The following is a 27381-nucleotide window of genomic DNA, read 5'->3' as shown; positions in this document are numbered from 1 at the left end:
TGAATTCCCACAGAGCTGCTATCCAAGCAAACCTAACATGAACCTAAATATCCAGTAGTAGTGTAAGTCTTCTACCCACTCTAATAAGACCATTATTACCATTAATCTTGAATGAAGTACGCAGTTGTTATTGCACATGTTTGGTTTTGCTTTATTCTTAGTTCAGGAACCTCAAACACTGATGATAATTTACCCATGTCTCGACATCTGGAAGTTTTCACATTTACAAAACTACATGGCTTTAATAAATCAACACTTCTGAGTAGCAGTGTTAAAGGCAGTGAACATATGCAACTCTGAACACAAATTATAAATATTAAAAAATCTGATAAAACCTCAGTTGACTGATTTAAGGTTGACTTGCAGTTATTTAACATGACTGAGTTAAGTGTAACTACATTTGCTTATTTTTTAGCACCTCAGCTGCAGTCTGTCCAGTGTGTCAGATCCTGTCAGCTATGACACATCTGCCTCCCACTAAAGCCTGAAATGTTTGCTGGCCATCAGCAGAGGGCAGCAGCAGACGTATTGTTAGAAGCCCATTTCAGATTATCAAACCGCTCAAAAAATTAAACACTTTCATGAGAATATTAATCAAGTCAGTTAAACTTCTGGGATATTAATTTGAGCAGTGAAGTAGCGTGGGGGTGGGTTGTTAATCAGTTTCAGTGGCTTTCGTGTTAACGAAATGACCAATATATGCACTAGAGAGGCAACAGTGAGACAACCACTAACACAGGAATGGTTTTACTGGCTAGGTTTGTTGTCTCTGGTAGCATGAAGCAATACCTGGTCCCTCACCTGCTAGTGAGCCCTGTGCTCACTGCCTGGCACTGTGGAGAACAATTAGCATTTGCAATAGAATACCAGAATTGGCAGGTCCATCACCAGTATCCTGTGCTTTTCACAGATGAGAGCAGGTTCACCTTGAGCACATGTGACAGACATGAAAATTGAAGAAACCATGACCGGTTTGGTGGTGGGTCAGTGATTATCTGGGGAGGCATATCCATGGAGGGACACACAGACCTCTATAGGCTAAGCAACAGCACCCTGATTGCCATTAGGTATCAGGATGAAATCCTTGGACATACTGTGAGCTGCTACATTTGACTTCAGCCCTCTGTAGGTTGATCGTTTTCATTTCTTTCAATGTAGCCTCCTTTAATTCCTGACAGAATACCCCATCTCCATATTTGTGTATTGTCTTCAATCTTGCAGCTTTTCCCCTATTAAAGCCAGAATATCTTCAGTAAATAACTTTTATCATGGAGAGTTTTGAAGACAAACAGTGGAGAAAAATGAGACCTGACTGAGTATCATTTAATGTTTTATGAAACTTTCTGTCAGTCCTTCCAGACTTGGTCAGTTTGTACAAAGCAGCTTCAATACTGAACAGTGCTTAACATAAAATAGAGTTTCTGCTGTCCACAGACCATATCAATGTCCAGACAACATGTTTGATTTTTAACTGAAACTATGAGAACAAAATTATAAAAATAACAGATTTCTTCATGTACAAGAAAACGTACAGCGTTTCTCAAACACATTTAGCAACATTGACAATAAAAAAAAAACCCAAAAACAAACATAACTTCTTATATCCAACATGATAAGGACAAATTTAGTACAACGAAAAATGTAGTGTTTAATCACTTACTTCATGAGCATCCTTCTCTTTGATGTGTTAAATCTTAAATACTTTCCACTGAGCTGCTTATTCACCATTTTACAAAATAGGGTGCGATATTTACAGTTAAACCTTCAATTGTAATTCTGTAAAAATGTTGTCACAGTCTTCGTTTTCAGAAGCCTCAGCCTCTCAGTGAAATGTGTTTCAGTCTTTGTTTGCAGTGGCTCCTTCTGTCTTCATGGCTTTTTTTCTCCTTCACATGATGTACAAGAAGCCCCACTAGTGAGTTCCCTTTGACCTTTTCTCTTGGTGCATCTGCTCCACAGTAGTCCAGTAGTGTTCTAGCACTTAGTGTTCACTATTTGCTGTACTGCACCCCTTTGCCCCGCCTTAACCAGTCCCTCCACGGGGATTGGTTTTTGTCCTGATCGCAGTCTGAATTCCAGGAGGAGGCCGACGACTGGCGTGACCAAGATGAAGCCGTTCTGCTGGGTCTGCGAAAGAATGACATGCTGTTGTTGGAGGCGGGCTTCTTCTGAGGCTGCTCCAACTGCTGCTGGGACTTGAGCTGCTGGTTGATGAAGATCTGGATGTCATCCTGGGGAAAGGTGGGGAGGAAGAGGAATTGAGCAGCAAGACTTAGGAGCCGGGGCTCAGTCTGGTATCCCATGATTGGCAAAGATAACATGTTAGTACTAGAGTCGTAGTATTAAAGAAGCAAACTAGTTATCATTAAGTCCCACGAGAAAACCAACAAAGTACTGACTCTTTAAAAAACATGGAGCTGCCAGGCAGGAGGAAAAGAGGAAGACCTCAGAAGATTCATTGATGTGGTAAAGCAGCGGCCGATGCGCTGCAGGTTTTAGATATCACCCTGGGTCAACATACCTGAATCAAATGATTAGTTTATTACCAGGCCTCTGAAGAACTTCAAGACATGTTGAGGACATAATTTAGCCATTTAAATCAGCTGTGTTGAATCAAGGATACATCTAAAACCTGCAGGACACCGGCCCTTGAAGCCTGGAGTTTCCCCACCCCTGTGGTAAAGGATGAGATGCAGAGGGGTGGTGTGACAGAGGAGGAAGCTAGGGATAGGGTGAGACGGAGGCAGATGATCTGCTCCCTTTAGGAGTCGCAGCAGCAGCCGGAGGAGGAGGGAAAAGAAAAACTATATTGGTTTAAAGCTATTGATCACAGTCTTGAAATCAAACCATTGGGAGATGGATTGAGACAATGTGCTTCTAGGCATATTTGTTCATAACAGTAAAAAGAGGTTATAAAACACCTTCCTTGTCAGCGTTCAGATTCATTAAATCTATGAAGTTCTGAAGGCAAAACTGGTCCAATAAAGTGACTGGTCAGTGCCTATGACCGGTCACTTTTATTTACTCAAACGGTCTGACTTCCGTTTGAGTAAATAACCTTTTCTTTGCATGCCTTTTGTATTAAATAATCATTTATATTAATCTTACATTACTTTATTTTTTTATAATTTATATGTTTTTATCTTGTGGTTGCTCAGAAACACAGTATTTAAAGAAGTGAATCAGTGGTTTGCTCTAAATATTATCTGTATTATCTTCATCAGAGCATGAAGGCTCAGACACTGAGGCAGATGGCTCAGCTTGGCATAATTACTCAGCAGCAGAAGGGCTCAGAGACACATGCCGCTCTTATCCCTCCAAACTGTCAGGACATGGAGATTTATGATGGTGCCTGTCTCTGACTTTCTACTCTAGAATCTCAGACCGATACATCAATCTCAAACGCAGGCAGTGCCTCTGAAAATGTGGCCTTCCCATCAGCGATGCAGGTGATTAAACGTAATAAGAATGTGCTGAAGCAGAAGGCCCTGCAAACAGGCTACGAGATGATAGGACAGTGTGACAAAGTGATGCGAGAAAGATCATTAGACTGGAGGTCTACAGAGAAAAGTGAGTGGTTTACCTGCCAGGCCTCCAGCTCCTGTGATAGCTCCAGTTTGCGTTGGATGGCTTCCAGTAACTGGTTGTTGAGCGACATCATATCGTTTTTACTTCTCACCAGCTCTTCTTCCATTCGGTTTTTCCTGCAAAGAAGTCACACAAAGATCTTTAAAGTAAGGATTTTAACATCCATAACAAGTTAAAACTCAGGGCTGAGCCATGCTCGGGAACTAGGAATTAGTGTTTTTCAGTTTTAAAAATATAAAACATGTAATCTGGAAAGCTTGAACTTTCTCACTTGAATTGGATAAATAAACTCATTACTTACTTCGCAATAGCTTCATCTCGGTCTTTGATGGCCTGTTGGACAACTTCAGTTTGATCTTGAACGCTCTGCAGCTTCTGCATCAGTTCAGCATTTTCTTGCTGCAGCTGCACATTCTGCAGGAAGACGATAAGAGCTCTTTAGACCACAGTATAAAATACTACATAATGAATGTTTATCTGCTTGTCAAATGCAATTCTGAGGCACACAAATATCTCTGAATTTAGATACCGCATCAAGATCAGTAGGGTCAGCACTGGTGCAACCTTTTTGTCATACAACTGGTGCTGTCCCTCTTTGACGGACGGATCTGTTCATCCCTCGGTTACCTGATCTCTCAGCTCCTGTGTCATGCTCAGATTCCCACTCTCGTCACCCGTCGTTTCGACAAAACCCCGATTCAGCTCCTGGGACAGAGGCATTAACAGAGAGATCAGGTGTCAGCGGTGTGTGCATCAAAAGGACTTTCTGTGGCGTTGGCCTACTTGTGGAGGTGCACTCGCGGAGGAAGGGGTGAGGCTGGCCCCTTTAGTTACACTGACAGACTCATGTTACTGCTCTGAATGTAAGATAAATGCCACAAGACACAACTGGACTATTGTAAACGCTCGCGCAAAGCAATCTGTCCTGTGTGAACACCCTGTGGTGCCTCAAACAGCCACTAGGGGGTAGATAGGTTGGACTGCTATAGTATGTGAGCAGGCTGCTTTCTGGATCTATGATTTATGCTTTTCCTGCATCTGCGTCCAACCTCTAGCAAAGAAAAAACAAAGTAAGGAAATAACTCTGCTTTCAGTACAATTGTCTCTCATCGTACAACAGAAAGCGATGCACTGTTGGAGTGTTAAACGTCGCATCTCTCACCTGTAAGTTGTGTGTTTGAAAAGCAATAAATGCGCTCTGCCGTGTTGGTACAGCCCTGCGTTTCTTAGACGTCAGAACTTCAGATTGTTTTGTGTACATTTCTTTATGATTCGAGGACATGACAAAACCTACAGTGTACTATTCCCGTCCTTCTCATGTTTCAAACAACAAGGTCAGCCTTTTGTTCGCATTTCCTCTCCCTGCCCCATTTGCTGTTCGTGTGTGCGCAGCTCACCTGTGGCCTGGATGCCTGTGAAAGAGTTTGAGCCACGCCCTTCAGCCGATGCAACATGGCCTTCAGGTCTTCCTGCTGATCGGCGACTTCTGACTGCTCTGAGCCGTTCAGCTCCTGGGTCAGCGGGAGGAGTAACTGAAGGATGGACCCCATTTCTTGCGTTAACTATGAAAAAAGGAAGAAACGTGTTGATATGTGCTTGCTGTGACTTTCAAAATAGTGTCAGCCGCATTAACACATGAACCAAAATATTAAACGTGCAACAAAAGTTACATAGCTTGGAGGATGCTGCTCGAATTCTGACCTACATTTAGGTCCATAAACTCTTTGCCTTACCACACCATCACAATGGATTTTAAATTAAGCAATCAAGATGTGATTGAAAAGCAGACTTTCAGTTAACTGAATTAACTGCTTAGGAATTACAGACTTTTTCATAAAATCCTTTGCAGGGAAGTCTGGCTGCAAAGGATTTTAATCAGTCGCCTGGAGATCAGGCGACTGACTTGGCCATTGAAGTATATCCCATTTCTTTTCCTTGAGAAACTCTTGGTTGCTTCTACAGTATGCTTTACATTTCACATTCACCCTACTGCTTTGGACCTAACAGCATATTAAAAGGAATTTCTGTGTGTTATACAAGTTATTTCTTCTTCTCTGTTCCTGCGAGCATTCCCCATCTTCTTCTCACATGTCTTGAATGACATCATGTATTTATACGACTGGAGGAGTCAGCATTACCTCATGGGCATATTTAACTTACCTGAGTCATGTGTATCACGTGACAGTGCTTATCTGATCATAACAAAAATAACTAAACAGGAACAGTTTCAGGTGATAAACAGTCAGTTGTTTGCATAAGTTTTAACACCCCTGACTCTGAGAAAGTTCTATATTTAAGAGACAATAAAATCAGCCTGAGTAAAAAAATGCTTAAAAATTGAACAGTAATTGTGGCTGCCACAAAAATAATGAGCTTTATGTTTTAGTGAGGTATTGCCATCATATACCCCACATGTGACAACAATGTGGAAAGTCTCCGACAATGTGGTAATGACAAACAGGAAATGTGACTCACGAGTGCAGCAACACATTACTTTTTCCTGCTGCAACACAACAATAACAGCAGACACACGGACGGTGAGAAGACGTTTTCTGCTCTCTCCCAGACACAACTCCAACACGTGACTTCTGCACAAGTCCTCATCCAGGACTTCACTCTGTACAATCAGGAGCTTCACGCCTTGGTGACAGTGTGACAGCAAACACGCTGTCACACTGTCACCAAGAACTTGCACAACATGTTCCTGCATGGCGTCCCTCTCTGTAGAGAGAGCTACCGTGCTTTTGCTACAACATTTTCAAACGCTTTCCAAAATTCAGAGTATAAATGATGTATCTCTGGTGCTATAAATGTGCGATCTCATTCTCAAGAAAGACAACTTGATCATTTCATTTCCAGTCATCACAGGAACACAGTTTCCCCTCAAAACGCACGTGACCTGTGAATCATTGCAGGCCCACTGCAGCAAAAGCCAACCACAGTATGGAGATAGTGTGCAGCTGTTCCTACACAGAGCTGTTTGCATGTTTTTCCAATTTTGTCTTGCAGTGACTCGACAGCATTCACATTAGTGCTATAAGAGGAATTTTACTTTTTTTCCTAGTACTTTTTTGTGTGTGTGCTTTACAGTACGTATAATTTTAGATCATAACACTGATACAGGATAACACATCACAATGTTGCAAAAAATCAACGTTGAAGAAAAGTCATGCTTATTGCACCTAGAGATACTAAAATACCAACAATACAAATACAGAAAAATAAATGATAAATTATTCTTACTGCTTCGGGGGCACAAATTCGTAAACTTGAGAACAGTTTGGGACTGCAGTTTCTACCAATCATCATTCAAACAGGAGAAATTTAAGACGTTAACTCTTCAAAGCTGTGGACTGACAGATAATCGGTGCTCAAATAAGTATTAAAGGAGCAGGATTGTTTATGTGAGGCTAACACAGACAGTAAAATTGTCTCTCTCTTAGTTTTAAGATCACCTGCACTTGATTACAATGATGTTGTGCATCTACATGCGCCCCCCTGCATTCCTTTCTCCCTCATCACTCTGTCTTCTAAGTGGAGTGATGTTTATGTATAAGGTCACGAGTAGAGCAGGGCGATATGGCCAAAAATATTTATCACGATATATATTTGAAAATTTGCGATAACGATATAACCGACGATATAATTGATGCGAGACAAAATACAACTCCACAACATTACTAGCGCAAAAAGACAACCTTCCATTTATTTTCACTTAAACAAGAAGCTGGTTTTTATGTACATTAAAGCTTTATAAAAATGTAACAGTGCAAATGCAAATTCCTTGCTGAAAGTTTAACCAAAAGGCATTTCCAGTAGAAATGGGCTGACATATCCTGAGCATAACCATGTATAATATCCACTGAAGTTAAAAAGAGGTGCTTTGCAACATTAAACTGCAGTGTGCAGTACGTATTTTTCGCACCATAAGGTGCACGGGATTATAAGGCACATTAAGTGAAACAAAGCAGTGAGATAAATCAAACTTTATTAAACTCATTCTTCTTGCTTCCTCCACTTCTGTACCATTGATTCATTAATGTTGAATTCTCTGGCAGCTGCTCTATTCCCATGTTGTTGCAGTATATTAATGACTAACCTCGTATTGTGGATGGATTATCTCAGTTGTTCTCCTGACTGAAGTTTGGTCCGTTTACAGCATCCTGCCATGCGATTGCATTTGTCTCTAACCATGAAGAACCTTCACGTTAACTTTTATAAGTGGAAAAGTGTTAGTGTTCGTCCTCCAGCTTCACTGTTTATGTTATGCTAACATAGCTGTGTCGCTAGCGATCACGTAGCACATCATTATATACCAGCTAGCCCAACTTCAGTAACCCTACAAACGTCACTGCTGTTTAGTTTCCTGTCTTCATTTATGTTGGAAGTGATAGCAGAGCTGTACGTTTGATTTTTTTTCAGAAATCTCTCAGTCAGAACATGCAATATCATGCTTAGGTAACTAGCGAAACTAGCGAGCTAACTTCCGCTAGCTTCCTGCTAACTTCTAACTCCGTTAAATGTAATAACTTTTGTTTTCATGGATGCCTGGAAGTTAAACTTTATAGTTACACCTGGTAAAGCAGCAATGCTGATCGTTTTATTAAAGATGAAAGAATTTAGACAGTTTTTAACTCTAAGTGATGCTGCAGTGTTGTTTGACCTGAAGCATACGGAGTTTAGGACCCAGATTACTCCCAGATTTAAGAGCATCTTAGTCCGACAAATATGACAATAACAACGGCCACTTGCATGTTCTGCAAAAAAATGTGCTTTGTTGTGTATCTGACGGACAAACACCAAACCAGTTCCACATCACTGAAGTTGCACCATTTTTACAAACCAATTCTGGTTCATCTGTTTCACTCAACAATCGGCCATGTGCGTATGAAAACAAAGGCACTGCGCATGCGCGTTTTACTCCCATTCTATCGCGATATTTCATTTTCCTATCGTTGCCTAACATTATACCGGTATTACCGTGAACGGTATAATATGGCCCAGCCCTAGTCACGAGACATCTTACCATTAGCTTTACTCTTATTCACAGTGAACTTTATATTTTTAAATTAAATTGAAATGAAATACTTCAATCAGCCACATGAGGCATGTTTTGGATGTTTTTTTTATAAAACAATATGCTTTGACTGTATTAATCAGTAAACCTACCTCTTCTTTGCTGACTCCGAGGCCTGTTATCTCCAGGCTACTTTCCAGCTCAGACAGCAGGGAAGTGTCGCCGTAGCTCCTGGCTTCCTGCAGGGACACCTCCTCCTGAAGCTCCTCCACCTGGGCCTGCAGCTGCTGTGAATGACCCCGTGCAGCCTCCACCTCTTGCCGCGCCTCGGCAAGCTGAAAAGCACAGAGAGCGAGAGGCACATGCACACATGAACGAAAACAGAAATGTGACAAGGATAACACGTCCGACAGATGAAGAAGCTACGATAAAAATCACATTATGAATCCTGCTAGATTACACAGATCCCTGCTTTTAGCCTAAGAGTCAAATGAGCTCTGGAAGGAGCTGTAATAGGAGACTCGTGTAAGCAGACTGTACCAACAAGAGAAAGAAATCCTGACATGCCAGATTCCAGCCTAAAGCCAAACATGAAACTAAACGAACACGAGTGGAATCCAGAGTTGCGGGTGAGAGATACAGTGACGGGAGTGAGGTGATTGTTTAGCGGTACTTTCCGCAATCCCACCGAAACCCAGGCTGGCAGAGAGGGAGCAGAAAATCTTTGTCATTGTGGTTCTTTTAGTCATGCACTAACCACTTGATGCGGTTTTGCTGCCACAATGAGCTCTAATCAGATTGCTTATGTACTATGGAGCTCGAATGACAGTCTTGCCTGCGCTGTACTGTATTCATGTTTGTACCTGCTGGCTGTGCTGCTCGTTGAGTTGGTCGTGCAGAGCCAAGCGTGCGTCCAAAGAGGCCAAACTCGCCCTCAGTTCTTCGTTTTCTTGACAAACGCTCTCCAATCGTTGCTCCAGCACCTGTTCCTTCTGTGAGAGACGCAACACCTGGAAAAACAAGCAGAAATACAGATAACAAAGTTATTTCTTCCCCTCAGGGAGGAAAATTCTCACTAACTCACACCACTCCCTTGCATCGCAACAAAACAATCCACTAACAGGAGGAATGAAGCTGATATTTGAACCTTCCTACTTTTACTTGGAAGGCTATCCGTTTTCTCATTTTCGGAAATGAACAATTTATCGAGAAAAGGATGATTTACCGAGAATCTGTCTGACTGTATTTATCCTATTCAGGAGTACATCCAAAAAAGAAGGTGAACTTGCTCGTCACAATTTCAAAAGTCATTTCAAAACAGATATTCCTTTTTAAAAACCTTTAATCAAACCATTATTACAAAATAAAGTGTTGTTTTAGTACTTTTTTTCCCCAGTTTCTGCTGCTGGTTGTCCAGGACTTTCATTATTCTTCTGTTTTATGTAACCACCACATCCATTGCATGAAATAAAACGCATTATGTATTAGAAAAGATCACTTTTTAGACAGACTGTTTATTTGCCATTTTACTTTGCTTAAAACATTACTTAGAAGACGTTATTTTAAGAACCATGTAGGTCTAAACATGACCAGCAGGTATGGGCCAGACATGAAGAGATAGAAGTTCATTTATGACTCGCTTCACTGATGCCAAGTAATTATTAGAAAGGCATTTGAGAAAAAAATTGATACAAAAATATGATATGCTACAAGAAGAAGACCATATTTTAGCATAAATATGAAGCTACACCTCTGTAAAGTCACAGTAACGGCCGCACGTGTGCATTAGAGTACTTGCCTGCTCTCTCATGGCACTCATCAGCTCCTCGTCCTGCTGCCTGTTGTGACTTCCTTTTTGTTGCAGCTCCTGTTTCAGAGCCTGCAGCTCAGTGGACATGGCTCTCTCCACCTCCATCGCCTACACGTGCACAGAAGAAAGAGAACACGAACGCAGGAGAGTCACAAAGGGAGCAAATGAAATGAGAAATATGGAGAGGGTTAAAAAGATCTCAGCCAGAGACTGGCGTCACACACGCGTATCAGTTAAAGTGAAAATCCAAAATGAAGCCTGCCTGTAGCCTGAGCTTTAAGAAAATAAAAGTCTTGGCTAAAGCTGAGATGAGAAGAAGCTGGGGATTAGTTGACTAAATTTAAATGTGGTTGGTTATTGGTTTTCCTGATAGCCTGCAGTGCTTCCAAAACCTGGGGCAAAAACAGGACAGATGTAAAAGCTAACAGCATGAGTGATTCATTCATTTTCCCCCATTTTCAACTTTAACCATAAAACACTGAATATTGGAAAACTTGAAAGCTGATTCAAACACAAAAGATTGGGCAACATTAAAAATTTGGGAAGCTGCTGTGCCTACAGGCCCTGTGAAAGGCCCCCCCTTCTGCCCTCCCTTGTCCTGGACTGGGACCCTCATTTCCCCTTACTCAGCAGTTCGGCGGGGCCCTGTCAGGTCCAATCAATGCCACATAATACAAAATGAAAGGCCGGCCTCTACGGCAGATGGAGCAGAGGGCATCTTGATCTTGGTGGTGACATCATCATGCCACATTAAACAACAATGGTGAACTCGGACATCACCAGAGTAAAAGCTGGAGGGAAGAGCTTGAAAGTATGGAGGATGTGAGGCAGGTTTGTGGGACATAAGTAGAGGGAAGCGTGTGTCTGTGTGAGTGAATAAAGGATAAAAACAAAAAGCAAGCAGACACAGTGAGAAGAGAAGAAGTCTGGGTTTAAAAATGAACATTTCAGTATGGGCCTCTTTCTACAATAGAGGCACCGACTCACTGAGAGCCACCAAAACGAGGAGGGGACGGAGGACACTCCACCCCCCCACCCCCCCCCCCCACCCCCTCCACGCCTTCATGAGTCCACACGCTGAAGTATCCAACAGCTGGCTTCCACAGCTATAACTAAGCCCCTTGGGGGGCACAGAGAAAAGATGGCTTTCCCCTGGGATAAAGGAACGTTGGTGCAACATCAAAGAACAAAATGAAAGATTTATATCTCTCTGTAATGTATATTGTGTTTTCCTTTTTTGTCTGTGAGCTTGGTGATGCTGACCGAGGTTACGGGGGCTTGTCTTAAACAATGTACACAGTGAGGGATTTGTCACAGCTGCCCAATAAAATGCTACCAGTGTGAGTGATATGTGACCCTGAGTAGGAAGCAGGAAGTGAAAAAGGTAATGTGATCTGCATCGGTTAACCTGACAGAAAACAAGATATCAACAGAGTGACCAAAAAAGTAGAAACACCTGTCTGCAATGGTCTTAACTCTTTTTGTATACAAGTTATTCAATATTCTGTATGTATGCACACACAGTACGTTTGAGTTATATCTAAAAGGTTATATTATATTGAAACTTAAGTGAAACCAAACAATAAAAACTAAAAGTGAAATGAACAGAAACCCCCTTATTAAATAATAATATGTTAAAAAGTATTTTAAAAAGTGTATATCCATAACAACTATATAAATACACAAACACTTATTGCTGGCATCAGTAAGTCATCCTATTTGCCTTGGGCTATTACCAGTCATGAGGCAAATAAATCCCACAACCAGTACAATCTGGTTGTGTACAATCTGTCTATTATTGGCCAGTGTCAGCTCATAATACCCCCAGCAGTAAGTCAGGTCTACCTGAAATAAGCTCATAGCAAAGTCCTAAACTTACCGAGTTTTGTTGTTTGTTTTTTAAAAACAATTGAAACGAATGAAACGCATGAAAACATGCAGGAAACTATCAGCATTTCCAGCTCATCATCCAGTAATCATACTCCCATTCCAGTCTGGTATTTCTTATCCAGTAGATGTGTTTATATTCAGTTTTCTAATGCACTAAAAATGTTGCACAAGACTTCAGCCAAAATCAGCAAAATACTAAAATGTTTTTACTTTCACTATATGCAATTATCTCATTTCCTTACAGTCATACTTAATGTTTTTCTTCAGACGGTAAACTGTGGTTTTCCTTGTATGAGACTGCCAGGAAACTCCAGTGACAAATTAACAAACGAACATAGAGAGTGATTCATGTTTGACCAAAGTCTTTTCAGCCTGGTTTACAGTTGCAGCGATGGTTTGTAAGAAAACACCCTGACATCAGTCACCTCTCCCTGAGATTTTCAACACTTTGCTTCTGCTCCGGAGCTCCTGTTTTAACAGTCTGCACTGTGTGACAATTTGGCACGCATCAGTATTGTTTTTAATGCAGCTGCTTCCTCATGTGCACCAGGACAGAAGTTCACAGCAAATCTTTTCATGTTGTTGGAAAATTCTTTTTCTCTCTGGTTTCAGTTTATATCCTCCTCCAGATTCCTGTCATGGTCTACTTACGGTTTCATAATTAGCAGATTATGTTTTCATCTGTGAGAAACTTTCGCTTCATCTTACCATTTATCTGTTATGGTTAGTGAAGCACCTAAACTGGTTATCCAGGTATTAGCTTTTAGTCCATAACTCGCTTTTTGATGGCTGCTAGCCATACAGCTAATGATTTTAACTATTTATATACATTTTAAGGTTTTATCTAACATTTTGGAAAATCGTTTTTTCATCACATTTTCATTTTCTGAGAGCTGATAACTCCATTTGCAACTGTTTATCTATATTTTAACGTTTTAGCTGGTTTTAACGGAAGGTTTTTAGCTTGTACTTTCAGCTAGAATTTTATTAATGAATGCATCTGTCTTTTAAACATAATTTAATTTTTAACTGTTTATAAGGAGTTTTAGCTAAGAGTTTATATTTTTTTATCTATATTTTTCAATGACTACCAGCAACATGGCTAACAATTTTAATTCTTTATACTTTAAGCTAATAATTAATTTAAAAAAAAAAACAAAAACTACTGACTAATCAGTTAACTGTTTATCCACACTTTTAGCTACCCACTTCAAATGCTTACCCATGCTTTTGATAACAATTTTATTTATCTATACTTTGAGAAATGCTAGCCACATGGCAAACAATTTTTAACTTCGACATTTTTTCATTTTTAGCTAACAATTTAATTCATTTCAGGGGCTTTTTAGCTTATAGTTCCATACAAAAATTATACATATACATTTCTTTCTCTACACTCCTAAGTTACCATTTTAAATGTTTATCTACAATTAGAACAAACCATTTTAATTGTATAAATATGCTTTTGATTAACAACTTAATTAATTTACCTTAACTTTCAGCTAAGTTGGCCACTGGTTGACCACCAGTCATTAGGGAAAAATGAGTATTCCCCAATCAGTTGCAAGTGGTTGCTAGAAGTTAATGGCTGTCAACTGCCCCAGGTCACACAGGTCTCCTGACCAATTAGTGAACCTCTGGCAAGCACCTGTCACTAGACAAACATGTTTTCCCCAGTTGGTTGGCAAAAAGCCTCCTTGTGATTACTTTGATTGTTAGCATATTGCTGTGGAAATTTGGATAGAAGTGACGGACTTGTCTACAAACAGTTGCCAGCTATGTCAGTTACACTGACACTGAAAAGCGCTTTTTGTAACATGTTGGCTGCAGTGCTGCAGTACCGCAACTTCTACTTTGAATGTGAATCTCCTCCATTTCTGGTTTACATCACACTTTTTCAGGTTATACAAACACTTGGCTAGTTAACAAGTACTTGGAGACCAGCATAAAAACAAAAAATAAAAACGACAGGCACTTGCGTTAATCTGCTAGCAAACAAAGCCCTTACTGAGAGGTTCTGGTGCAACACTTGCTTTGCAACAGTTTTACCCAGTGAGAACCGAGAATCTCCAAGAACCACTTTCAACCAGTCAGGGAATACATATTTTCCCTAGTGGTGGTTGTAAACCCCCCCAAAATTTCTTATGACTTTATAACATTTACTATCTATTTCTACTCAATGTTAATGGTTAACTTCTCTTCTCAAACCAGCTCAGGTCCATTCGGCTTTTAAATTAAAATGTAATTTCTGCTTTTTGAAGATTAGTTCAGCTTTGATTTATTGATTAATTTAATGCAATTCTGTCTATTACACATTAAGTATATAAACTGAAAACAGCAGCTACAATTGATTAGCTCATTGACATATTCAAGTTTCCTAAGTATCCTTGAGTTTTGTTGTTTGTTTGTTTTTTAAGTTAAAAGAAGAAACCTACTGTATAGCTTACTGAAGCCTGAACATGACACCATGAATAAACCGAGCTCTTCCAGTCAAAACCGTGAGAAACAAAAACTCAATGAATTACAGCACGACTCACCCCACCACACAGCTGTCCGACAGAAGCAGCAGTATCTTTCACCACATCAGGCAAAGACTTGTCAGACATGGAGCGTCTTAAGATTCAGTCTCTTCTCTCAGCTTCACAACTACACAGACCAGAGTTACATTTGGCTAACACTGGGCAGCCCAATAAAGTATTTCCTCCACCTCCCTCTCCCCTAAAACAGCTCAAACAGAGAGATACAAGCTTTTATCTAAATTGGCATTTTCCTGAACTTCTAGGGAGTCTGATTTCCACACACCAAGTCCTTCAGTATAGCCACAGAGGGGGAAGGAAGCTCACAGTTCCTTATTTCGTGGACCTTGACTCCTTACAAGCTCGTGTCTGCTGTTCATTCTGCGTGAGCAGAGGTTTGTCGTGTGGAACGCAGCACGTCACAACAGCAACGCTGAGAAAAACAATCCTCACTTTCTCAGCCTGGAAAAATACTCAAGTTTGCTCCAGCTGTGTGATCCAGTCAGCTCCACTGATAAGAAGCTGTCACCAGCCTGCTTTGTGTACAGTGTACTGCATTTCTGATCAGATACTTATGATCATAAATAATTTACTTCAACACTCATGAACTCCTGAAGACGTGAGTCAGCGGCATGTTGTCAGCGTCCTTATGATGTCAAGCTAGTTAAAGGTTAACTTTGTGTTACTGAATAAACCAACGTAACAGATTATAATGTTCTGATAAAAGCTTCTATAATATGTCTAATAGATTATCTAGGACATTTTTCTATTACATTTCACAGGTACAATGACATAAAAAAGTGGCTAAAATAATTATACGGCAATGAGTTTAATTCATTTGCCTGAACTAGAATTTGAATAAAGCTTCTTCCAGGTATTTTCCAAGCTTCCCTCCCTCTCTCTTGGATTTAAAATTAAGTCATGCTTGAAGTTTCCCTCCCCCTCTTGTTTACATGTCGTTTCCCTCCTGCTCTGCACTTGACATTGCTGATTTGCCTGAGGGAAACTGCTCAGGTTTTGATATGCAGCTCCCAGCTGACTCTAGCTCTATCGCTCTCTTTCTCATTTATCAAAACACTTATTTGTAGTAGAAGTATTTTAGCTGTGACCTTGCTATGAGCCTTCAAATATCCTCAGAGTGTGGCATTGCTTTAGATCAAATACAGTCAGGCTGATACCGGAGTAGTTCACACGGGAACACCGAGTTTCAGTGGGTGGATTGAGTAACTTTCTAGTTTTACTCAGACGGCCTGAAGCTTTGAATCTACTGCCGGTGTTTGTTTCACTGAGGCTCGGTTACTTTTTGAGCAAAGATGAAAAACATGAATCTACCCATCCAGGTGTGGGACTCACAGCTTTGAGCTCCTCCTGGAGCCGCTGAGTGTTCTCGTTGTGCTCCAGCTGAGTTCGACTCTTGTCCCTCTCAGCCTCGCTGAGCGCCCGGGTAAGCTGCTCCACCTGGGCGCTCAGCTCCCTCGCATCCCGCTCCAGGTCTCCCATCTGGCTCTCCCACTGGGACTGGTGGCGCTCCAGCTTCAGTCGCACCTCATGTTTTCCCTGCTCCAGCTCCTATCGGAGGTGGAAAAGATAAATGCCTTAACAGGTGATCTTTAGGGTGGGTGTAGCAAAACAAAGATTTTAAAATATAAAGCAGTAAATACAGTTCAGTTGTCTAGCTACGACTGCAGCAAATGAAGCTGTTTGGCATCGTGAGAGTGTTGTTGGAAGGCATTTGAGTGAGCACAAGCACCTGTCAACCTCATTTAGTGCTCTGACGGATAACAGGAAATGTCCAACAGCTGTAATTTGAATCCGTAACAATAGGGTAGCTGATATCATTAAAGCTAGAAGAGGAAAACATCCACTCTGCTTTCATCCATTCCTTTGGAGCTTAAAAGATCAGTCAGTTTGTCAGTCAACAGAAAAGTCATCCAAGCATTAACTTGCCATGACACCTGATTGATCCAGCACTATTTTAGCTCAATGGGTTGTGCAGGTGACCCATAAGGTGTAAGGTAAATAAAGAGGACTGGGTCTGAATCTTCCCCTGTTCTCTGTCTTTCAAACTTTCCTGCCTTCTCTCAACTTTCTTAAGACAATAAGGGCTAAAAATCCCCCCACTCAAGAAAATGACTGTTCCAGACATTTACCACACCTCTCTGGCAAATTCAATCAGAAAAGTTCACGCAGCACGTTTACATCAATTTAGACACTAGCGCACCATTGTCTTGTCCTTGGTGTGATTTAAGTGACTGCCATACCTGACTTGATGCGAGCATCTGATAGAGACATCAGCATCACCCGGGGAAAGCAATGAGGTCATTATTTTCATATCACAGCCTCTCAACGTGATTTGGTGCTGGTGTAGTCGACTGAGACAAACACATGGATGCCACCGGTTCGCTTTTATTACTACACTTTCTGTCTGACTGCTGAGATCTCGTGAGGAGTTGAAGTGTCTCACAAGTATGCAGCAAGACTACCTAGAAGGAATTTCAGTACTGACAGGTCTGCTAAGATAGAAATAGTTTTACAGTCGCTGGGAGAACACAAAAGATCGCTTCAGAGAGAGTTAGTAAAGTTTAGCAACGCACTAGCATTTCTGCCTGCTTACATTATAGTTTCTTTATACAGTTACAGCTTATTTAACGTTGAATATATTGCATTCATTATTTTGTAAACCAACCAGTTTAGTAGGAACACCTTAGCAGTGCCTTTTTATGCTGCTTTTTCCATTTACAATTGTAAATGTCTTTTCATGGGATGGCCAAAATATTGAGAACACGTTAATAGTGCGGTCGGAGGTCCCAATAAATGACTCAGGTGACTCAATGTCATTAATGTTGAATATTTAAGTTGGTCACCTTAACTTAAATAAATAGAGCTAGAAAGATTTTTACGCGTTTTCGTGCGTAAAGCTGGGAGAGAAACAACAGCATACAATCTTTGGACATCGGGAAAACTTCTTACCCGCCCACTTCAAACAGCAACAACCATGACGTAATTCTAAACACTTCAACCCGAACATTTCACAGAATGTTTTAGATTATTACAAAACCTACTAGATTATTAGTTCACCTGTAGGGAATCGGATTCTCCTTACCTCCAGCTTCTCTGCGTATTGCTCATGAAGTTTTTCGCTCTTCTCCTTAAGCTGGCGGTTTTCTAGGAGCAATGCGTTTCCCAGCTGGGCTGCCAAAATAACCTCTTCCTCCTTTTGTTTTAAAGCAGCCAGAAGTTCACTGGGGTCCTGATAATCTGTCATTTCCTCCGCTCCATAGTGGAAAAAGAAATCCTCCTCTAGGTCCATTATTTCCTTGGACTTGAAGCTCCAATCATCGAGTCGATCCATAGCTAATCCAATAACACCTTATTATAGCTTCTTATATAAAGAAAACACGCGGGAACGGTGCCATAAACGCGCATCTGTGGATGCCCACTCATGACACCTGCGTGTAGCTGCTGAGTCGAGCAGAGTGTAAATGTAAGTGAAGTCGAACCGAAGGTTGGAGCTGTCTGGTGAAAGCAGGCTGCTCCCTCCCTCTGTCACCCGCAGATGGCGGTTTGTCTCCGTGGGGTGTTGGTTTCAGTCACCTGAGCAACTGTCACCACCCAGCTCGGCAACCACATCGATACCTGCCCTGCCGCAGGGCTCAGAGTGTGGAAAATGGAAAATGGAAAGACACACAAGCACCTGCATGGTGCTGTGAAACAGTGGGAACTGTTTTTCTTGATGTTTTACCGGACTGCAGCATATTGTTTATTATAATCATTCACTGTGGAGGACATTAGTCAAACAACAGATGACGTCCCATTGCAGCATCACGAAATGCACACATGTGATACCAGTAAACTTCAAAAACCAGTGTTTCTGCTTTTTAAAAAAATATGTTTTCATACTTTGATAAAAGTATTTATTATTCTTAATTTGATGTAATTTGATGGTACTTACAGGCCGTTTTAAATGTAATTTATTTGTTATGGTTTCATTTCATTCAATTTGGGTTTTTTATTATTATCAGTTTATCACTTTTGAAGCACTTTGAACTGGAATAAAGCGTTAAATTGTAAATAGACTGGTTCTTATATCCTGTTTTTCTATTTTATTCAAAGCTACATGTATCTCTCTCTCTCTCTCTCTCTCGCTCTGTCTCATTTATCCATTTACACAAGTCACACCTTTTTCTCTACATGCTGAATATGTTTATTAAGCTTTTTCTTTTCTTTTTTAGGGGGGGGGGGGGAATGAGCTTCTACATGCTCCTGTTTGGGTGTAGTATGCATACAGCTTGTAAAATGTAAGATTATACATCTGCATGTTTATTTTGCACTTGTTCACATGAACAGGACTGCATTGTTTTTCCATGCATCCACGTTAAGTACACATATTTACACATGGAGATTTTTTTTTATTACTACCAATTTCTTTTAGTTTAATCTTCTCAGTTATTTATAATTTGTTAGTGTAAAGTTTTGGAAATGGGTTATATCTTCATTTTTTAAAGTATGCAAGTCAGTATTTCATGAAATCAGGTGGAACTCTGTTTTTAATCAGGCAGCAAGTGGTTAACAAGTTAGCCTTATAAACAAAGGGAGTTTCTGCCTGCATTGTGTAGACGCTTTCCAGGGGTCAAGGGTCAGCCTTCACAAGGTTTCATGGAGCACGGGGCAGTGTCAGGGGAATAAAAGACAAAGCATCCTGACGCATGGCAAGGCTTTTGTAGTCAGGGAAGCCGCAGCTTCTGTACATATGGCGGCAAAAGCAGACGCACTGTACATCAGGGCCCAACACGCCTCGCTGCCATTGTTTCCATTGTTCCTGTTAGTTTGGGGGCAGCTGATGTGGCGTAAGTGTGACGAGGAGGCTCACATGCCTCCTGCAGTGAAGTCCAACGAGGGACACGTGTGCTGAACAGCACACTCAGACCTTGAAGTACTTGTGTTTAAGAGTGTGTGCACAGAGTCAGACATGAGAAGAGGAAACATGTTTGCATTTGTTCAATGAAAGCCAAACTTGCTTATAAAATCTATTACTGAAAAGATGACTCAGGCCACAGAGGAGCATCACCCTTTACTTCAAGATTTTCTCATCTAACATTTGCTGCCTATTGAGTTCAAGCTACACAAGCAGAACCATCCACCATAAAACTCTCACTGATGTTTTAAATAAAAAAAAATCCCTGACAACAGGGATACTGCATATAACACTGCAGCAAACATCAGCTGCATCAGCAAGACGCAGGATAGTGCTGAGAGCAGTAAATAGTGTTCAGCGTAAATGGTGTATCAAACAGCTGAACAGGAGACATGACTGTGATATTCTTAGTTGAGTTCATGTTCAGCCACTGTACATAATGATAATTTGACAAGATAACAGACATTAATTAATTAATCTAGTTAATTTGCTCATAATATTCACTCCAGAGCAGAGGATGGAAGCTGGTGTTAATACGTCCTAATGAATGGAGCTGTGTTCACGTTTCAAACATCTGTATTCTAACATGACAACTGAGATCTGATTTAAAGTTAAATTTGAGTAGCAGAAAACAATACATACATATATTACACAAACATCACATATCACGTATCTAATATCTGTTTAGTTGCATCCCACCTTTCAAGGTACTTAATGCCAGCAGATTTATCTTTGGTTAACACAGCAGGCTATACAAGACCTCTGGTGACCCCTAACGGGCAAACAAACGCGTATTCCGTCCTTATAGGACAATTTGTTCCCCTCAAGAAGTGAGAAAGGTGTGATGTGTGGGGGCAGAGTGAAACTTTTTTCATTATATCACGGGAGAAAGTTTTAAAAAGATGCCGTCAAATAGAGATGCATAAAGTGGAAAGTTGAGGGAGAGTAAGTATTACACGAATAGTTTGAAACCTTTGAAAAGCTAAATGTACTACTTTATTCACTAATTCTGTAACAGAAAAATAACCTAAACTTATTCATACAAAATGTAATGTTTTTCTGTTCTGCTTTGCTTTTATATATTTTTTAATAATTATGTTGTTGTTTAAAAAAAACACGATTACTTATTTTCTTTTTTAAAATTGGGGCAAATAATACTGTTAACTTTTATAATTTTTCATACACTTGCTCCACAATCTTGTACTTTTGTGTTCATATTTTGTAAAATCGTTGGACTTTCTGTAATTTATCCTTTGTTTATTCATTCCCTCTCTAGTGAATGACTTGGTTATTTATGAAGTTGTTGTGCGCACTCCGGCCAGCAGGGGGCGGTGAGCGTCCTGGATGTTAAAGGAGGAAGCACCCCTTGTAAACACACTTGAACTTCGCAGAGTAAAGAATAAGTCGTACACGCCTGTCTTCATGGAGAGGAGCGCGGGGACCGTTTCAGCCATTAAAGCTCTGGGGTAATTAACATGTTTGTTTTTCGTCGTTACGAAACTTTAATTTGAGAAGAGAAACCTTATTCTCTGCCTGCTTTCTGGGCTTTTGACGTATAATGACACTTGCCGATACGCCTGACAGGTGAATAGGTAATCTCACCTGTCGCCTCCACTTACTTCCTGGTCAGGTACCCGGGCAGCCGCTGCCTCTCCCGGTGCAGATGTGACGAGCTTCCCTGTCCGCTGCTCAGCTGGCTGTGCGCAGAGCTCAGGACTCTCTGCCCGGAGCTACGAGGTGAGGCTCAGGCCTGAGATTTTCATTCATAAATCTTTGAGAGAGGCTTTTTCATGTTTAACCATTGCCTTTAATACAGCGCATTCTCCCAAGGAAGGAGGAAACCATCTCAGGATTGTGGATTTTTTTTACTGTTTCACGCAGAGGGGTCACTGTGGTCTCAAGTGGGCCGACTCAGCAAAGCAACTGCTTAAGAATCGACCTTACTTCTTATGTTATGTAAAACAAAATGCAAGTCCTTTCTGAAAACATCCACATTAATTCACCAAACCAGTTACAGAACAGCCAATTTAGATGCCTTAAATAAATAAAAATAACAGGATATTTTTTACACGTTGACAGATGCTCTACTAAAGTAAAACATCTTTGCATGTTGAGTAGAATTGGATTTGGAAACATTTGGATAGTGACACCATTTTCATAATTTTACCCGCAGTTAATTTAATATGAAGCTACTGAGATGCACCTCACATTAGCTGTAATTTATGTGCATTATATAACTACAACCAAAACATGCTTTGGTAAACAAACTGATGGTTACTATGTTACAAATATAAGCCATGAAAAAAATCAGATCTTTCTGACTCAACTTGCAGTGAAATGTGTTAAATAAACTGGCTTAATTGTCCTTTTTTAGACTCAGGAGGGTCAGGTGATGTGCTGCTGGCGGGAGAGCTGAAAAATGTACTATCAAACATATCCTCTCCCCTCGCTGTGCTGACCTCCGAGGTGTTGGACCCGTCCACTCTCAACAAAGTCGCTGGTGAGAAACAGGACTGTGGTGGATACTGTTGTAGTAAGAACAGATGATTGCAGTGCTCGTGGATTTAGTGATCTTTTGCACATCTTGCAGAGTTCCTTGTATCAGAATTGCAAGCAGCTCACATTATCAAGTACAAAGAGTCACATCCTGACGAGCGGGCGACAGAAGCGGAGTCTGAAAAAGAGCAGCGAGTTGAAGATCTGAGCCGTGACTTTTGTGAGGAAAACGAAGGCGATGACGGTTTGGGTGAAAACAGGAGGAAAGCAGAGATGCAAGCAGAATGGATTTTACTTCTACGTGCTCTCAACATGGACGCCTCCTCTCGGTTTGAGGACGTTTTGAACGAGGTAAGCTTGAAATAACAGAGATTGAGCCATGAATAAATTGCGAATACAGACTGAGAAGCACTGAAAGAGGAGTTTACAAACATTTGCTTTAATGCAGGTGAATGAGAGGCTTTCTCGCCTACCAAGTGGAGACATGACCAAACCTCTTCTCAGCACCAGCCTCAGCTCAGAGCAGTGGGTAAGCTGCCAGGCCTGTTTTCAGCTCACAAGACTTTAGACGTGACTCTAATGTGGCATTTACATCTTTGCCTGTTTCTCAGCTTCAAGTGAAAAAAATGAATGAAATTCTGTCTGAGGACTATCGGCGTCGGCGACAAATGATGGTCACGCGCTTTCAGGTTACGCTTGAATCATTTGCATGGGGAGAGAAACAAAAGGTAGGAATGTTAAATAACTCTGTTTATAAACTCCTACCTGCCTGTTAGCTGAGTTATTTTACTCTGAGCCTTGGTTCATCTCTTCAGTCTATTCCCTTTTAATAAGAAAATCTTAGTTCAGCAGTGGTAGTGCATGAGGAAGCTTTGGACTGCCCATCTACCTGCAGAGGGCGTCTCCTGTCAGATGTGGGCCCTATAAAAATTGTGCTCTTGTGGCTCTTGCCTGTGCTATTGCCAGTCTGTCAGCCAGCTGCAGACAAGAGCGAAGTTCTAACATGCAAAGAGCTGAAGTGAAACAGAATGTTAAAAACAATGAAAAGTGTGCACTGTAGCCCCTTCCTCAGCTTTTCATAATGTATTTTTTCCACTTCTGGTGAACTCTGCTGTTCCTTATTCCGGCCCACTTTTCAACCAATCAGCATTTAACTGATGCACAGTGTCTTCCACATGGGGCACTGCACAGTTGAGATTTTGTTCGATTGCAATGGTGGTTTAAAAACCCGTCTCCAGAGGCAAATACTGACACAACCTTGGTAGCATAAATTAAGCATAAGGCAGATTTCTTCTACTTGGGTGCCCCTCGCAAACAGAAGCTTTGAACAGCAGGTGGAGCTTTTACATCGGAAGTCAGATTTTGGAGCTGCGAGTGATTTCGTGCCAAGTAAACCCCATGGCAGGCTTCCAGGCAGTGTGTGGAGTATAACATAATGATTATTCATTTATTTACTGTGCTTGAAAATGGCACCTCAGCACAGAGAGCCTGGTCAGTACCACGTGTATGGTTTATTTAGCAGTCACAAATACAGAACACTGGTTGTAAAGATTACAAGTTCTCACCGCTGCCACCTCGGATTACAAAGGTAGGGTTGGTGTGATGTCTCTGACTTTTTACGTGGGAAGTTCAACTTGATTCAGGGTTTTAGCTGAAAATTCCAGCTGCAAACTTGAAATTTCCAACTTCTCACTGAAAATGGAATACAGCACGTATCCACGAGATGACCATTTTAAGGGTGTCTTTACCGTCTGATATCAGTTGAATGCAAGAGTAGTAAAGAAGTGTTTGAAACTGAGCGTTTAGTGTAGTCTGAAGCCTAAATGTTTAGTTTGCAGGGATTACTTGTTCATATGCTTACCTCATTAGAAACTTTGACTGTTTAAATATGAGAATTAATACAACAGAAAATATGGCACGGAATAGGTCCACTTTAATGTGACTGAGAATGAAGAAACCCAGGTTAGAGTAACATTTGTGAAGACACTAAGCAGCACTCTGAAGTTTATTTAATGCACAAAATGAGTTGCGGTTCTTCATTTGCATCTGCATCAAATATCTCCAAAATGCATGAGAACCCTGCCTTCTCTAACACCTGTAACAAGTAGAGTGTATGTAATAAAGAAGATGAGCAGCACATCTGAAGCCTCAATCTGAGATTTTGACTGTCATCATTTTCATCTTCAAACTGAAGGAGGGTGGATGTGTGTTCATGCAGGAGTGATTGCAAGTTAGGCATTCCCTGATTCATCATCTTTCTCTTTTTTTAAATCCTACTTGGTGCCGTAATTGATAAAATCAATGCCATGCTGCAGTAAATAGGACTTAAAACTGCTGACTGAGATGATAAATTCATTAGGAAGGCTCATAAATTTAGTGAGAACCCATTTGTCTAATGTCGTCTTGCAAACAGGATTTCCCATTAGGAGAAAAAAATGTAGTTTTACTTCACTCTTTAGACCTATAGGCTATGTTGAATCTTTATATACAGTATGTCTGTTACTGTCTGCAAGATCAGGGTGTTATTAGGACAACACTGACATCGTGTGGTCTGACTGAACTGCAACAGACTACTTTTATGTCAGTCGGCTTTAGGCCATCGTCAGAGCATGTGCTGGTGACGCAGAAGATGAATATCAGACATCTCCATTCAGTCCATCATTTATTTACAGGAGCGCAGTGCTGCGCTGGCTTCGGCGCCTAATCTTGCGTCCCTCATCGGCTCTTCCCAAGTGTCTCCATCTCTGCTGCTCGCTGCCAGAGAGGATCAGTCCTTCATTGACCCGGTCAAAGCTGGAACAAGCACCTCTGTTTACAAGGTACAATCATGAACGTGTCTGTGATCCTTAATGAAGATGCCTCTGACTCCAGCTAAGTACCGTAAGCATTTTCTTTTTTCTTTTTGTTGTTGTTTTTTTTCTGGTGTCACTAGACGTTGATGGGCAGTGTACCAGACAGAGGAGGACGACCTGGGGAAATTGAGCCTCCTATGCCAGCATGGACAGGGAGAAGCTCGAAAGGCAACAGAGGGGGACGAGGAGGCGGACAATCTCATAAGCATAAGAAGAAGAAAGGGAAAAAAGATTAACTTGTCCGTCTTTTTGGCCTTACTTATCAATTTAAGAAATAAGCGATCATTTTGCTTTATTGAAATCCTTGTTGCGAGGTAAACGACGATTGGGAAGTGCTATATATAATTTTGTAGTTATAAATCTGTGTATAATTTATAGTTATAAGTCATGCACATACCAGATTGTGTACATTTCTATAAAAGCAATGAAGTACTGGTACATGACCAGATATTTTGGTAAAAGAGCAGAAAATGGAAAAAATGTTGGCTTTCCACATTTATCAGTAAGTTTGTTTAAGAATAAACCTCTGAAACACACATCTGTTGGTATTTTGTGCAATTTACATAAAGCATCTTTTAAGGATTATTGCATGAATATTTTATGCTCACTTCACATTTTGGAGACAAGAGTTCCCCTTGCCTTTTTTAGGTGATTTCACAAGATAGCAAACATGTTTATGTGGAATGAAAAAGCCTCACTTACATCTTAAAAAACTGAAGGGTGACTTTGAATATCTAAGAATGTTGTTTTATTGTTACACATTAACCAAGACTCACTTCCCCCTGAGAGAGCTCCTTGTTACAGCATTGAGTCATCTCTCTAGTGCCAGTGTTTCCACTTCAAAGTCTAAATTGCCTAAACAAGGAAAAGATCATCCAAATATTAATTATCTTAAATATATTTGGAATAAACTGGTTTCAATGTTTAATTTTGATCTTGCCAAACCCAAAGTTGTGCTAAGGTAAAGCTCATTTTGACCAGAAGTTCTAGTAGTCCACAGTGATGTATTGAAATAATTTCAAGATCTTGTACACCAGTTTAATAAACAAGTTTCAATTGTTTTATTATCTGAAACTCCACCCTCAACCATCTGAAATCTGCAGATAGTTATGGATTAGATTAAGTAAACTTTAGAAACTGTGAACTTTAGGAAATGTTATTTTAACATCTGTCTATTCTTCTCTGTTGATTCTTCCTCTTGAGTTTTCAAAAAAACCCAAAAAACATGAGAAAGTGGTTTAAGTCTGAAATTGGATGAGAAAGCATGAGAAAGGAATTCTAGGAATACTGAAGTAACGGCTGATGCAAAGAACATCTTGATCAATTTAAGATTATGAATTGCTTTTAACAAGCTGGGACCACATCCTTATTTCAGTTTGATAACAGCAGATTGAGAAAGCACAAATTGAAGCTGTGGTTTGGGAACGGCCTCAGAGGGGACTGGCTGCAGATCCCAGGCAGATCTAATGAGAAGTGACTGAATTGGGGGAAAAGGGGAGAAGTGTGGGGCATGAAAATGAGTACAAACAACTTGTGGCGCTGGAGGCATATACCAGTGCATGAGGTATGGTCCTGCACCTGAAATTCAGATAAATTATCTCCAGTTATTGGACACCATACAAGTTTTGAGAAAAGGGCTGGAAGATGCAAATATATACTTTGCTAAAGAGCTTCTTATTTCTTTCCACCGTTCTGCATTGATGGACGCAACATATCGGGCAGAGTTGAAGTTCCGATTTTAACTGGGAGTAACCAGAATTAACAGGATCAGACGAGATTGTTTCAGAGGGACAGCTCATGTTCAGCAGCTGGAGACAAAGTTAGAGACGCAAGGCTCAGAAGGTTTGGACATGTGCAGAGGAGGGATAGTGGATATTGAAGATAGAATTACCAGGCAAGAGGGGACCTGAAGATTCATGGATGATATCTGATTTAGAGAAACTGCAAACAATAATTAACTTATTTTACGACACACATGCGTTCAAATGTGTTTTTTTCTTTTTATTTAAAGTTCTGAATAAACCTTATGCAGCATTTCGTGGGTAAAAATACAGATATATATACACAGTTTAAAGGACAAAGAAATAGATATGAAGCACAGTGTGAGACGGCCTTGATCCTACAATATGAAACATGTAAATAATATTATATAACAATATCAAAAACAGCTTGCAAGTAAAAGCAGTCCGGAGTTCATTTTTTTTAAACAAATATTGAATAAAGCAAAACCGTTTAAGACTTTGTTGATGGCACAGAAAACAATTCTAACCTTTAGCCTAGATGAACAACGTAATGCG

General features: G+C 40.6%; 2 protein-coding genes across 2 annotated transcripts; one reads left to right on the top strand and one right to left on the bottom strand.

The window, feature by feature from the left end:
- Nucleotides 1-1307: 1307 nt before the first annotated feature.
- Nucleotides 1308-18387, bottom strand: LOC146693986 (BICD family-like cargo adapter 1). The gene is made up of 10 exons (XM_085430025.1): nucleotides 17925-18387; nucleotides 16175-16390; nucleotides 10404-10523; nucleotides 9469-9615; nucleotides 8758-8940; nucleotides 4986-5150; nucleotides 4216-4293; nucleotides 3890-4002; nucleotides 3584-3704; nucleotides 1308-2231 (listed from the first exon to the last, which is right to left on the bottom strand). The coding sequence occupies exons 1-10, from the start codon at nucleotides 18171-18173 to the stop codon at nucleotides 1992-1994; spliced, it is 1632 nt and encodes a 543-aa protein (XP_085286151.1). The 5' UTR covers nucleotides 18174-18387; the 3' UTR covers nucleotides 1308-1991.
- A 2693-nt stretch (nucleotides 18388-21080) lies between these two features.
- LOC146693985 (tRNA-splicing ligase complex subunit FAM98B) lies at nucleotides 21081-25620 on the top strand. The gene is made up of 8 exons (XM_085430021.1): nucleotides 21081-21202; nucleotides 21367-21473; nucleotides 22111-22236; nucleotides 22327-22583; nucleotides 22681-22761; nucleotides 22844-22960; nucleotides 24905-25051; nucleotides 25165-25620. Exons 1-8 carry the CDS (start codon nucleotides 21081-21083, stop codon nucleotides 25318-25320), a joined length of 1113 nt encoding a protein of 370 aa, XP_085286147.1. The 3' UTR covers nucleotides 25321-25620.
- Nucleotides 25621-27381: the final 1761 nt, after the last annotated feature.

The sequence above is a fragment of the Copadichromis virginalis genome, linkage group LG14 (assembly GCF_057382275.1).
Source record: "Copadichromis virginalis isolate Kocher_CV1m ecotype Utaka linkage group LG14, C_Virginalis_male_GT1.1, whole genome shotgun sequence".
NCBI lineage: Eukaryota > Metazoa > Chordata > Actinopteri > Cichliformes > Cichlidae > Copadichromis > Copadichromis virginalis.
The sequence above is the reverse complement of the archived record's forward strand: the minus strand, read 5'-3'. Positions and strand labels throughout refer to the sequence as shown.